At 34.9% G+C, this 13,864-nt stretch overlaps 1 protein-coding gene and 1 pseudogene across 2 annotated transcripts; one reads left to right on the top strand and one right to left on the bottom strand.

Moving 5' to 3' along the window:
- Positions 1–2,569: 2,569 nt before the first annotated feature.
- On the bottom strand, positions 2,570–5,177 carry LOC143556676 (uncharacterized). The gene is made up of 4 exons (XM_077045942.1): positions 4,817–5,177; positions 3,459–3,640; positions 3,112–3,364; positions 2,570–3,038 (listed from the first exon to the last, which is right to left on the bottom strand). The coding sequence occupies exons 1-4, from the start codon at positions 5,165–5,167 to the stop codon at positions 2,958–2,960; spliced, it is 867 nt and encodes a 288-aa protein (XP_076902057.1). The 5' UTR covers positions 5,168–5,177; the 3' UTR covers positions 2,570–2,957.
- A 5,471-nt stretch (positions 5,178–10,648) lies between these two features.
- On the top strand, positions 10,649–13,195 carry LOC143556695 (protein WALLS ARE THIN 1-like; annotated as a pseudogene). The gene is made up of 5 exons (XR_013139419.1): positions 10,649–10,885; positions 10,969–11,031; positions 11,828–11,944; positions 12,161–12,575; positions 12,983–13,195. The product of XR_013139419.1 is annotated as a protein WALLS ARE THIN 1-like (transcript).
- The last annotated feature ends 669 nt before the right edge of the window (positions 13,196–13,864 follow it).

A 13,864-nucleotide genomic window follows, 5' to 3' on the forward strand; every position in this document is an offset into this window, starting at 1 on the left:
CATAAATAGATGTCATAAAACAAAAATGGAAGCACAGGCTCATAATTGATGTCGAAATGTGGTGGTCAAAAATGCATAAATGGGGTCTGAAATGCATAAATTGAGGCCGTGAAGAAACACTAAGTGACCCCGGGCAGATTACGGATAATCTGGGGGTTAAATAGATGTTTCCCATGAGGGGTTAGACCCGGCCAAGATGGTTCTTCTGATAACCTGCAAAACAGACACCGTGAGCTCGTCACTGAGAGGGGGGGTACCTCCTTGTGACCACCCTCCGGCGTGAGAATCAGACTAGATTGCTCTTGAATATAAGTGTATATTAAGAGAATGACTAGAGCAGATATCAGGTAATATATCAAGATATGAGATCAGATATAAGATGTAAGATATAAGATGATCATACCATTCCAAGGTGTTGGAGTATTTATAGCCGAAGGTAGGTTTCCAAGAAGGTACAGCCGGCTTAAATAGTGTTCATGTTCTGCCAACTGTGGGCTACGCACATGCCATGCTGGTGGTTGGTGGGTAGGCAGCGGCTGATAGTGACCAGGCCGGCTGTGTACTATTCCTGTTCCACCAACTGCAGGCTATGCACATCCTCCGACAGGTTGGTGAGTAGGCAGCGGCTAATAGTGACATACAGTACAAGAGCGTGCTGCTCGTCATACTGTTGTCAGTGAGCTGTCGTATCTTTGGTCAGATCTTTTGTCCATACCTCGTCAGGTACAGTACAAAAGATCCTCCAGTATCGTACGGACTGGCTCATTTGGGCGGGAGTATTCCCGGCTTTGCTCATTCCTTCTTCAGGTGACTACTGAATTATGAGAGTTAAGTGCCTTGTGCGTGTAGCCTTGCTACGCGGGTAGCCTTCCCTAATGGCTTGTATCCGCAGCTGCGGGAACAGGCAGAGTACTTCACCATTGGGAGGCTTTTCCTGCGGGAACAGCTTGCGTACTGCGCGTAAGGACGTCACGTCTCTGAGCATGGTTGGTCCTGCGGGCCCAGTTGGTTTCTACGCAGACGTCCCTCTTCAAGGGGTTGAGTTTATCCTTTGCGCAGACTTCCTTGTTGAAGGTGAGTCTTGCGGGTCCAACTGGGCTCTGCTGGGACCTACCTCTTCACGGATATACAAAAGAACGTATCTAAAAATTGCAAAATGTATTTTTAAGACGATAAAATACTCTTCGCAAAGTAAAACATTGCAAACAAAAATAATTTCTAAAAGGTATCACAATTATCATTATAAAGCTATAGACAAGCAATGACTTTATGATAGTAAAGAAAGCAAGCTTATCCCTTTTGCATCTTGTTGTGGGGAACTAGAGATGATAATGCATTTTATTGTGGATATTTTTCAAAGTCGAAAAACCCAAATAACTATCATGTATAATTAGACGCCCATTAGGAAAAACAAGAGCATTTGAGTATCATACATTATTGACATAATATTTTCTATAGACATCAAAAGTGACTTCAAATTACGCCAGAAAAATTTATCTAACTTATCTTTCGCAGTTTGAACAAATGGTTCTCCAATATTTACTCAAATGAAACGTACAAGGGTAAACCCTATCTAGGAAGCACTACACTTCGAACAAGAAGTTTTAACAAGTAAATGTTCTTCAAGTTGTGGGTTAACATTACATTTTTATGAATGTATAAATATACTTGACGGCCTTACAAAACACCAATCACAAGAATGTCAACACTAAGATTTCCAAACCAATTAGAGCATCCACAATGGTGCCAATGTGGCATTGTCTAGATCTAGTTAGATGTAAGAGAACAAAAGACTGGTGGATTTTATTGATGTGTGATTGTTTCTTGGGTATTGTTTGACTGTGTGATCCCTTGTTGTTTCAACACGTCGGCGCCAGTTGATAAACAAGTGGCGTTGGTGATGTTGACTCCAAGTCTCCAAGTGAAGTATTAATGCTTTTTAGCAAAATTATTTTCATGGAGTCATCAAGGACCCTGATGGGTGTGTTGTCAAACAGTTGAGTTTCTCGAACATAACATTTCGTTTATATATATTTAAGATATTTTGTTGGTTGCCTCCCCTAAATTTAGGTAATAAAGAAAAAACAAATCAAAAGTGACTATGTGACTAGATGCGCACAAATCGGTTTGAGTTGAAACCGGTTCAGTTAAGTCAACAAATGTCAAAACCGGTTTCGGTTACGATCAGTTTCGGTTCAAGTTTTTATTGGTTTTGGTTCAGGTTTTGACCAGTTTTGGCTGGTTTCGGTCCGATTAACCAGTTTGGAATAGGTTTCAACATCATCGGTTTCAAATCAGTACGATTTTTAGATCGATTCGGTTAACTGGTTAATTGCCCACCTCTATGTGAGGAGAGGTTCTCTTTTTATTTTTAGAAATATCCATGGTTTGTGTTACTTGGTAACTTTATCTAGAACTTATGCTTCTTATGTCATTTATATTTGAAAGAAAGAAATAATAAAAGTAAAGAAATTCAAAATCCCTTTTGCTTGCTTTACAGTTAGAACATAACACTTTTTTTAACTAACAGCTTCCAAACAGTACAGTTCAAGGGCTAGACTAGACACCTTACAACATATAACTAAAAACATCACAAGTTAACCACATCCCATTCCAAGTGTCACTGCAACAAGGAACAACCTTCATTGCTTGATATGCTCTAAACCTCCAAAAAACCAATTTTGCAGGCTTTTCAAATTGACAAACCAAACACTTGTTTCCTAAGTAATCTTCAACTAATATAAATATCACTGATCTATTTAATACAACATTAAAAGTAAGAGTCTTGTTGTGTTCATGACGCAAGAGGAAGCGAAGCCGCTTTCAAAGGGTACACTTCCATCTCAATACTCAATAGAACAGACCGCCCCATCCCAACCCACCGTTCATGTAAAATGAGACTGTCAAAAGATTAAGTTGGATGGGCTTCTTTAATCATCATAGCCGCGTGACAAATGTTATAGCTGCTCTTGTACAATCTCACTAAGATTTAAATCCGCAATTGTTTCCTTCCCAAATACTGTGAACACAACACTTGCCTGCAACACACAATCATACCATATCATACCTTTTTTTTCTTTTAAAATGACCGATTAAATAAGGAATGCATACCAGTCCTCTCTTCTTATCCAACTTCATTACGGTGCCTGAAAAATCCACAAAATCTCCCGACACGATTTTAACAGTAGACCCTAAAAGCGTCCGCTTTCTACTCTTTGATACCTTTTTATCAGAAGACGGCACAACCAATGATTGCTCTTGTTCAAAAGCTTTATCTGCTGCTTCCTGCTTCTCCTTCACTTCTTCAAATATCGACTCCATGTCATCTTTGGACACGGGCCTCGGTTTGTTAATCTGTCGCTTCCTGCAACAGAAAGCCTACCTTGTATAAGACTTAGCTCGTGATGTATAACTTAACAAATGAATTACAATAGCAGCAGATAAGTAGATTTACATACGTGTTTCCAACCATGCGTCCAACGAATCCTCCGACCCCTTCGCAGTCTTCTCTTATAAAATTGTGGAGTTCCCTATTGAGTATGCAGTGCAAAAAAACACATCCCGGGTATAGAGGCTTTGGTTTAACTGATATCTTGCCGTTCTTCAACTTAGTTTTCTCGTGCACGGCTGCATCAAATACCTAATAATGCATACTGGTTGTCAATATATTATAAAAGCAACCATCTAAGACTTTGACGTTTGGCTAAGCTTATTTAACTCCAAAAGTGCTTATTTACTTAGACAGTGCGTAGTGGGCGATAAGTTTGGGCGATTTCCGGTGACATAGGGCGACGTGGCGCCAAAAAGTATGTAAACTGACCAACCAAAAAGGACAATCTTATATATTTACTAGTTTTGGTGTAAATAATATTTAGAGGTGCACAAAAAACCCGAACCCGGAACCGGACCCAAAAAAAAACCCAAAACCAGTTTTTTTATACCCGGGTTTTTAATACTCGAACCCGAACCGGACCCGATTTGTACCCGGTAATACCCGAGAACCGGAACTGGTTCCATACCCGCAACCGGGTTTTTCCAATACCCGAAAACATCATCATCGTCGTACTCAGTATATCCCACCAATAGCAAAGCTATGGTAGGGTCTGAGGAGGGTAAGATGTAGACAGTCTTACCTCTACCCCGTAGGAATAGAGAGGCTGCTTCCGATGAGACCCCCGGCTCGATAGTAGTTTTGCCTCAAGCCTCGGACATAAGACACATAACACTCAATCATCGGGACACCGGCTAATTGGTGCATGTACCCTTGTCTTTCGGCTATCAACGCCATCACATGATGCTTGATTAACCTTTCGCCACTTTTGACGTCATTTTCACGAGATTAGTACGATAACGTCAAAATTAGTGCAATTTCACTTTTGTCCACCTGAGGGTTCACACATATATATACATTATATGCGCGCACCGCAAGCATGGCGTAAAACGGATTTTTCAAATACCGATCTATACCGAAAAAATACCCGAAACTACCCCTTAAAAAAATCTAATCTATACCCGAAAAAATCCAAAAAAACCCAGAAATTTGGGTTTTTTTCAATACCCAAAAATAGGCTATTCAAATACTGGGTTCTATACCCAACCCGAACCCGATACATAGAAAATGGTTTCTAGAGGCAATACCCGGACCCGAACCCGACCCGGGTATTGCCAATACCCAATTTTCCAATACCCGGTCATACCCGAAACCAGGTATTTGAAAAAACCCAATTTGTGCATCTCTAGGCATAAAAAAAGGCAAAACCTTTAATGATACCCCAACATATGACAGTTAACTAATAAGAATAATAATAATTTGTACCTTGAACTGATCATCTGGGAAGTTTTTATGGAGTGACTGTAACATCCTTTCAACCGTATCTTTACCTCTGGCCCTGGAGACCTTGAGTATCCACCACTGTGGGCCCAATTCAGAGAGCTTGTCAAGGTTAAGCTCTTCCTTCCATGAGTTGAACTGCTTCTTGGGCTTCTGTAATAGTTTTTCCTCCACGTCTTCCCGCCAATTGTACATTCTTTTCTCCTCTCTCTTCACCTTCTTCAGCTCCCGTTTCTCTTTCGGACTCAGCTGGAGACCAATTGATCCCAGGATGGGTTTTGTTACCAGAGACAACGGTGGACGACATAGCTCTACTGCTACTTGATGATTATTCATATTAATATTCAGATTCATATTCATCATCATCTGTTTGTTTTGGTCGAACCAACGTTATCGCTTTAGAAATAGAAACCTGGATTTGCCCTCACTAGATTTCAACTTTAAAACTACTTTTGTTGTCCTTTGGGTTTTTCTATTTTTAACTAGGGCCGTCTAAACCGTTGTTCGTTTTTTTGTTCGATTGTATCTTCAGAGCCATTTTCACGTTCTTTTTTAGGGGTTTTCAAAATACCCAAACCCGATTAACCCCAAATCTGAATAAGCTAATCGGGGTCAGGTTAATAGAGTCAAAGAGTATTAATCGGGTTATTCGTGTAAACCCGAATTGTTAATAGATTGGCATACCAGCATACCAAGACATTACAATTGACCGTAAACCAAAATGATTTACCAAAAACAAAACAAAATATTCAAAAAATCCTTTTGTGACACCAAACCTCGTAATTATACTATACTATATATAAATAATAAAGATTAAGAGTCCGGCCTATCAATGAAATCTATAACTTACTCTTGTTAAAATGTTTTCTTGTAGCTAAACAAATAAATAATGTTATGGTTGTAAAAATCCTGCTTAGGGGTGAATTAAACTATGATTAATCATTAGTCAATACTCAACCAACTATTGATCAATTAATCGTTATTTGGTCAAAAGTGGTCAATCCGGTTAAATTAGTAGGTGTGTGTGTGGATGTATATATATTTGAAAATTTACAAATATATTCTAATCAAGTTAATCTCAATTAATCAAATTAATCATGATTAATCGCTAGTCTCTACTGCCTGCCTACACCTAGAGATTTCTACAAACACTTTAAAATACATGAATAGATTGATATAGTATAACTTTTTTTAACCGTAACTTAGAGCATTTTCAATTGATTCTCCATCTCCAAATCTAAATTTACATTAAAAATTACTATTTTTTCTTTCATTTTTATTAGATAATATTTTTTTTATTCTTTGATTATTATATTTTCTTTCTCATTCGCTCACAACCACCTTAAAATAATTTAAAAGTTATGAAAAATGAATAATTTTTTTCTAAATAAAACTAAAAATATTAATATTTTATCTCTCTTCAAACCACACCCTTATATTTTAAGATAGAGAAAATCCTCACATGAACCCATTACGAATGCTTATAAATTTTTGTTTGGTGAGAAAAAGAAGATATTTTACCTTTAAAAAATGCATATTGAATAGTTTAATTACAGGTTAGTACTTGTCATGATTTGGGGGACAAAGCATGGTTTTTTATTCTTTTTTCTCCTTTATGGAGACTAAATGCATAAAAAGTTTCAAAATCATTGTTTTGAAGTATCATATATGTTTTTTTGTAAGAATTATGCATAACATGTGTAGTACGTATTAATACCGTTGAAATTTATAATTGCATCCAAGAAAAATAAGACGGCCTTAATTATATATGGGATATTTTGATGGATGTGAATTGTTCCGTTTTTAATTGGTAACTAGAAAGTTGACCTTCGTGATGCGACAGTATTTTTTGTACACGTACATTTACAATCCAACTTATTATTAGCGATAGGTTTTCTCCGTGTGATACGTCGGGGAAAATGTAAGCTATGTTATTATACAAATTGTGTTCTACTTATTTATTCGTATGTTTATATTAATAGAAAATAAAGTGTATAAATAAGTATATCCACTTAAAAAACTTATTATATATTCTTCATCATCATTGACATTTTTTTAATTATTAAAAGTTAAAAATGATCCAATCAAAATGTATGATTATATTCCACTGAACTCATCGATTCAAATAAGATACCAAAAATGTAATTTATTTGACTAAACATAAAATATAAAATGAAAAAGAAATATATATACTCTTCAATGACGTCGGGTAGTCAAAGCGCGTAATTATAATTCGCCGAAGTTATTGATTAAAACATGTGTGAAAGTTGTTTACTACATCTTCTTTACATTGACTTTGGGTGTATATAGAATTTTTAAATTAAAATGCTAACAAATGAAAGTTATTACAAATATCAAATTAAATAACAAACGAAATATTAACAATTTTTAAATCAATTACCTAACAAACATAAACATAAAATAAAAAATTAAGTATCTTATTCCATCTTTATTTGGTAGCTTAAATCAATTACCTACACCACATTCGATTTAAACACATCACACATGTAACAATCGTTTACGATACAAACACGAAATTCATTTATTAATCATAAATGTACGACGGGAAAAAATATCTATGTACTCTTCATCATTGCTTGGTGTGATTAGAAATTTAAGAAAGCTAATAAACAAAACTTATTAGAGAAAATAAAATAAAATAAAATAATAAAAATAATATCAACATTTTTAAATGAATTATTCTTACAAACATAAACGTAAAAACATTGCAAATAAAAACAATTTCTAAAAGGTATCACAATTATCATTATAAAGCTATAGACAAGCAATGACTTTATGATAGTAAAGAAAGCAAGCTTATTCGGTTATTCCTATCGCATCTTGTTGTGGGGAACTAGGGATGATAACGTATTTTATTGTGGATATTTTTCAAAGTCGAAAAACCCAATCAACTATCATGTATAATTTAGACACCCATTAGGAAAAACAAATGCATTTAGGTATCATACATTATTAACATAATATTTTCTGTAGGCATCAGGTGACATCAAATTGCGTCGGAAGAATTTATCTAACTTAGTGTCATCCATACCAATTAGTGTCCTAGTGAATATGTGTACGACTTTTAATCTTATAGATTTCACACAAATACTTGAAAGACTTTAATCTCATATAAAGATAAAATATTAGATAATTCTCAAGTCTAATTCAAACTTTTCCCCACATAGTTCATGTGATGATCGATAACTAAAATTTAATATGAGTATGATTCAACATATGAGTATGATTCAACATAGTACACTTATATATTAAAACTCTCTCTCTCTCTCTCTCTCTCTCTCTCTCTCTCATCGTTTAGTAGTCAGAGTACGTCTTTATATTCTGGTGAAGTTACCGATCGAAGTACGTGCAAAAGTCGTTTACAAACCAAGAAACAAGTTTAAAACGATTATTGTTTAATTTGAGTTTTCTCGACTTTTCAAAATAAGAAGTTTTTAATTTATCTTTCTTTCGTATGTGTGTATATACTTTAAGTGTTCACAAGTTATATTTACATAGTAATAAATAGTAAGTCCACCTAGGTCGTCTCCTAGATGAGAGCACTGGATCAAGATGATACGAGATCAACGTCGCAACTGGCCCAAGATGAGAATTCACAGGTTCACGAACTTGTTTGAAGACGGGGTAAATGTGAACTGATATGTGTCACATGCCTGGGTCAAAAATGATGGAAATTCAATTGGTTGGGTTAATGGCTTAAGGGAGTTTAAGTGGTAAGGAAACAAACCACCCCACCCACCCACCCAACACACCAAAAAAACAAAAACAAACGCGATTGTCGAACGCTCCTCAAGCACAATTGTCGGTGTATGTGACGTTCGTTCGTTCGTATATGTGAGTGCATTGAAGATGGTCTTACCCGATATAAAACTTCTTGGTTTTAACCTTAGAAGAACAATATTTACTTGACCCATTTACATAATTATGAGGGTATCATGATTAATGAGCTGTGATCCTTAAAAACTAACTTTATTTTCTTTTCTTATTAATGGAAAGAATTAATAATAATGAATAATAAAATAATGGTGGTTTTGTGGGACTTGGTTTGACCAGATATCAAGGACTGGCGTTGGTGGTGGTGGAAGACGCATGGGAACACCACACCTCCGGCTGGATTGGCTCCACCCCCTCGTGCGCTATGCTTTCATCATTAGTACCAATAGCATGCCTACCCTTGCTTCCCTTTTTTAAAGTAATTACTAATCACACTCTTACTATGTATTTTCTACTCAAAATCTATCCATGTACAATGTTTTTGACTTTGTTAATACAATTACAAAAGTACTCTTTAACATACACATGCACTAAGAGAATATAATATAATAATACAGTCAAAATCTGTAAAATGGTTGACACGGGACACCAAACATTTCAATTTATAAAGACGAATGTCTTAGGTTCAAGTCACACATGTAAAAAAGATAGATGGTTTTCTCACTTATGACGGGTTTTAAGCTGAAGGTGTTCTTCGATATTTAGGGAATAGAGATGAATGGGTGAACCGTTGGTCCGTTAATTAGTAATCCAAGTTAGTCGTTAAAAAAATGTTGAATGTGCAAATCCAAAGATATGATTGATTTGGCAAGATAATTTATTATGAGAGTGAGAATTGGTTAAACTAATTATAATCCTTAAATGTACCTAATTTTCTGATGAGCAAGTCAAAGCGGAATGGGATACTTGTCATATACATAGAAAAATAAGTATGTATTCTTCCATAACCTGTCAAGTGTTGAAATTTGATCAAGTTCTTTATAATTTACATGTCATTTTAAATAAAAACTTTATTTTTGAAAGTGATAATTTTTTCAGTTAGTGTAGAAATTATTTATTCCAGGAAACAAAAATCTATTAAACATTAGAAAAAGAAATAAAAAAATAGTGTATCTTTTAAAACATTGGGGCCATTTAGACATAATAGTGTTTGCGCGCTTAGCTATGAATAAATATTAAATAAATAATCATGGAAATGAACGATGATTCAAACTTAGGTAATGAGGTATGACAAGTGTAAACCAGCTAGCTCCTAACTATACGGAGTGGTTAACTAAATTAAAAAATAATAATTAAACCAATAATAACTACACTTTAATCCCTTGACTTATGAATATTACTATCCCCCTTTAGGATTTTTCTTTGATTACTATAGGATTAAGAGCTTTTGTTTATGTTATGGATTCAACCAAACATTAAAAAGCCTAACATAATATACATATGGAGTATTTAATACAAAGTTAGTTTTTGAAAAAAAAGAAAGTGAGAATCACATATTTATAGGTTGTGCAAGCAGTTATATGGGCCGAATATGATTATAGAGTTACATAACAGTCTGATATATCATAACTAAAACAATTAATCACGTTGTTATCTCTTGACGGCATAATCAGTTAAATTAATACAAATCGCCGTTGTTAAAAAGATGTACACAAGTTTATACAACTTTCAAAGTTACAAACTCAAAACTGATTTGACAATGAAAATGGACCAAATGGTGGTATTTCTCAACTATGATTGTGACAGAATTCTATACTATACTCATTAACTCTACAAGCAAAGTATATACTATATAGCTTATAATGACTAATAATTTATAAACTGTTGATATTGATCGATTTTATAATTTCAGTGTGCATGCTTAGCTTATGGGCCCACATGTGTTGTTCCAACAAGGATATAGGCTTTGGTCCATACTATATATCTCCCCTTAACACCTTACTCTCCTCACTCACCATCACTTGCTCTCATCCCCTATTGTAGTAGTAGTGTTTTACTTTTACATAACTCAATACTCAATCAATGGCGGATGTTAGCGGTGGTAGTGGTGGCGTCACCACCACACAAAGAATTCTTGGATGGTTTTCCGGAGAGGGTGCAATTGCACCTAGCCATGCTGGCGTTACAGTTTGGTTATGCGGGTTTTCATGTTGTATCTAGAGCTGCCCTTAATATGGGCATTTCTAAGATTGTTTTCCCCGTTTACCGCAACATCCTCGCCTTCGTCCTCCTCGTCCCGTTCGCTTATTTTCTTGAAAAGTTGGTGTCTTTAATTTTATTAACGAATATTATTTTCAAGTCGTATGATCTAAACTAAATTGAAATTATGTTTTTATGATCAGGAAAGAGCGCCCACCGATTAATCTTAATTTTCTGATCCAGTTCTTTCTCCTTGCAGTCGTCGGGTATGATTTCTTTTTTTTTTAACAACTAATTTTTTTGACCTTATTTTATCTCAATGTTTCAAGTAAGACTATAACACATTACCATTTAGTTGAAACTTGAAAGTCATACACTTTGACACTAGATTAAGCCAGTGATTGTCGTTAGGTATGATTTCCTGGCTATTATATATAAATAAGTTCCTTAAATATAATTGAGTTAAAAGTTAGAAAATGATTTTTTATGTGCAATTAAATCGTAATAATTACTTATAATTAAACTATATGAAAATAATCTGCCTTTGCATAAAGCGTAGATGGGCAGGAAGGCGTTTGGCTGCTTCAAGAAATAATAAACATATATCATTCCGAGATTTAAATCCCAATGGTTAACTTTTTATCAATATATGATATTATTTAATGTCATAACTTTCATATAAATAAAACCATTAAACTATTGTGTTCACACACTTTTTCTAACTTTGCCGTTATATGTACATATATAGTATAACCTAAATATAACCTAGATATATGTATATATAGTATAATCTAAATACAACCTACATATGTTTATGATAACATACTATATTATTATATATGTAAATGAGCAATCAAAAGAGTTTTCTTTTTTTAGTTATTTAGTTTAAAAGAGATGAATTACAACATTATATTTATATCAATCTTACATTGAAATTTAAAAATTGAATTAATTGTTAATTTTGTTTGTGTGTTCTCACATCATGCATGACATGAAAGTTTATTCCATTCAAATTTTTGCCATAACTTTTAACTTAACTTTCTCTGTGTAATTCTTCTACAGGATCACTGCAAACCAAGGCTTCTACTTGTTGGGTCTAGACAACACTTCGCCAACGTTCGCCTCCGCAATTCAAAACTCCGTCCCCGCCATAACATTCCTCATGGCAGCGATCCTCCGGTAACCTCCCAATGTCATCCATAAACACATATTTTATATTAAAAAAACAAACAATAACTATATTTTAATTAAACATTACACGTTTTTTTATGAAAAAGTTACTGAAAGCCTCCATGGCTATGTGGCACTGACACTTATGTGACAGTCACGTTTCTACTTTTTACTTTTTAGTTAAACCATCACACATAATTTAACGTTGCCATATTACAATTTCAGGATAGAGAAAGTGAGACTAGACAGAAAAGACGGGTTATCAAAAGTCTTCGGAACCCTATTTTGCATCGCGGGAGCATCAGTCATCACTCTATACAAGGGACCAACAATATACAGCCCGTCACCGTCTCTAAACAGTATTAGAGAGATGTCTCCAGTGTTGAAGTCATTGGGAGATGCCAGTGGAAAGAGCTGGACACTTGGGTGCTTGTATTTGATCGGCCACTGTTTGTCGTGGTCAGGGTGGCTCGTGTTGCAAGCCCCCGTGTTGAAAAAGTATCCCGCACGTCTTTCCTTCACATCATACCAGTGTTTCTTTGGTATACTTCAGTTTATTGTTCTAGCCGCTTTCATGGAACGTGACCTGAACGCTTGGCTCATTCATACTGGCTCGGAGCTCTTTAGCGTGTTTTACGCTGTAAGCGGATCTCTAAATAGTTTTTTATTATTATTAGTTTTTGAACGATCAACAAAACCCGTCACCCGGATATAGAATAACAGACATAGAAATTAAATAATCATTACAACTTTTATAACCCTACAATATTAAAAATATTTATATACTTGGTTTTTAAAGTTTTATTCTTTTCTTTTACTTGATTATACATCTTGTTTATTTTTGCTTGTTCATGTTATTCTTCTATTAGACAAATTTAAAAAAAAAGGTTCAGTTTCTGACCCGACTCACATATCTAGCCCAAAATTTTACCAACCCGATTTTTATCCCTATAAAAAAATCCTTCATTTGTCACTGACTATGGGTGGTGAGTTAAGTTATAGTTTTAAGCATATACAGGTAGTGAAATTAACATCTTTTGAGTACAGGGAGTAGTCGCATCAGGAATGGCCTTTGCAGTACAAATATGGTGCATACAAAAAGGTGGTCCAGTTTTCGTAGCTTTGTATCAACCGGTTCAAACTCTTGTTGTTGCTCTCATGGCTTCGGTTGCTCTAGGCGAAGAGTTCTATTTGGGAGGGTATGTTAATAGTAATGTTATTATTAGTCTAGTTCTAATTAAATAAACTCGTCTCTATATATATGTGTACGTGTGTAATGTATGAGAAAACACGAATGGAAAGTGATATGAAATATTGATGGTGCCGGATTATAGGGGCCGTGTTGATTATAACCGGATTGTACCTAGTGTTGTGGGGAAAGAGCGAAGAGAGGAAGTTTATGTTACTAGAGAAGCCGCAAGTGAATAGTACCGACAACGATCTGGCAAGGTCGTCGATTGTGCAACCTTTGTTGTCACAATCAAATGGGAATGTTTGAAAGTGGAATTAAGTTACTATGTATGTTAAAAGGGGAAAGCAAAGCGTGCATGGTGTGTCATTCTTGTCGAGATTTTTTGTTTTTTTGCTTTGCTTTTAAAAAGAGAGGTGGAGACATGCCTAAAGTGTGATGATTATTATTTATGTCATGATCGATCAGCCAAGAAAATGCTTTTTAATATCTATTTATCACATGAAGTTGTATTTTGTATTTTGCTTTTGAAGTTGTATTTTGTATTGATTTTGATGTTATAAATCAAGTTATTTATCGTTAGGGTATTAACTAAAGGGTCGTGTTGATCATTATGAGGAAATCCGGGTTTTAATTTTTGGTTGCTTGTACACGGTAAAAATTCGAAAGTAAACATTGAAAACAAATCATAAGTATATATGCCAAGAACTTTCTCTCCACATAGCACTAATTGCTCATTA

Source organism: Bidens hawaiensis, unplaced genomic scaffold (assembly GCF_021521415.1).
Source record: "Bidens hawaiensis isolate Kalapana, Puna unplaced genomic scaffold, B.hawaiensis_p1.1 tig00018669_1, whole genome shotgun sequence".
NCBI classification, from domain to species: Eukaryota; Viridiplantae; Streptophyta; class Magnoliopsida; order Asterales; family Asteraceae; genus Bidens; species Bidens hawaiensis.

What these genes read in the sequence shown, in the direction of transcription:
- LOC143556676 (XM_077045942.1), bottom strand. Translation starts at nt 5,167, where the DNA reads ATGAATAATCATCAAGTAGCAGTAGAGCTATGTCGTCCACCGTTGTCT. An exon ending in TCCCAGATGATCAGTTCAAG is followed by an intron (nt 3,641 to 4,816) that starts GTACAAATTATT and finishes ATGCATTATTAG; the next exon opens with GTATTTGATGCAGCCGTGCA. An exon ending in GGACGCATGGTTGGAAACAC is followed by an intron (nt 3,365 to 3,458) that starts GTATGTAAATCT and finishes TTTCTGTTGCAG; the next exon opens with GAAGCGACAGATTAACAAAC.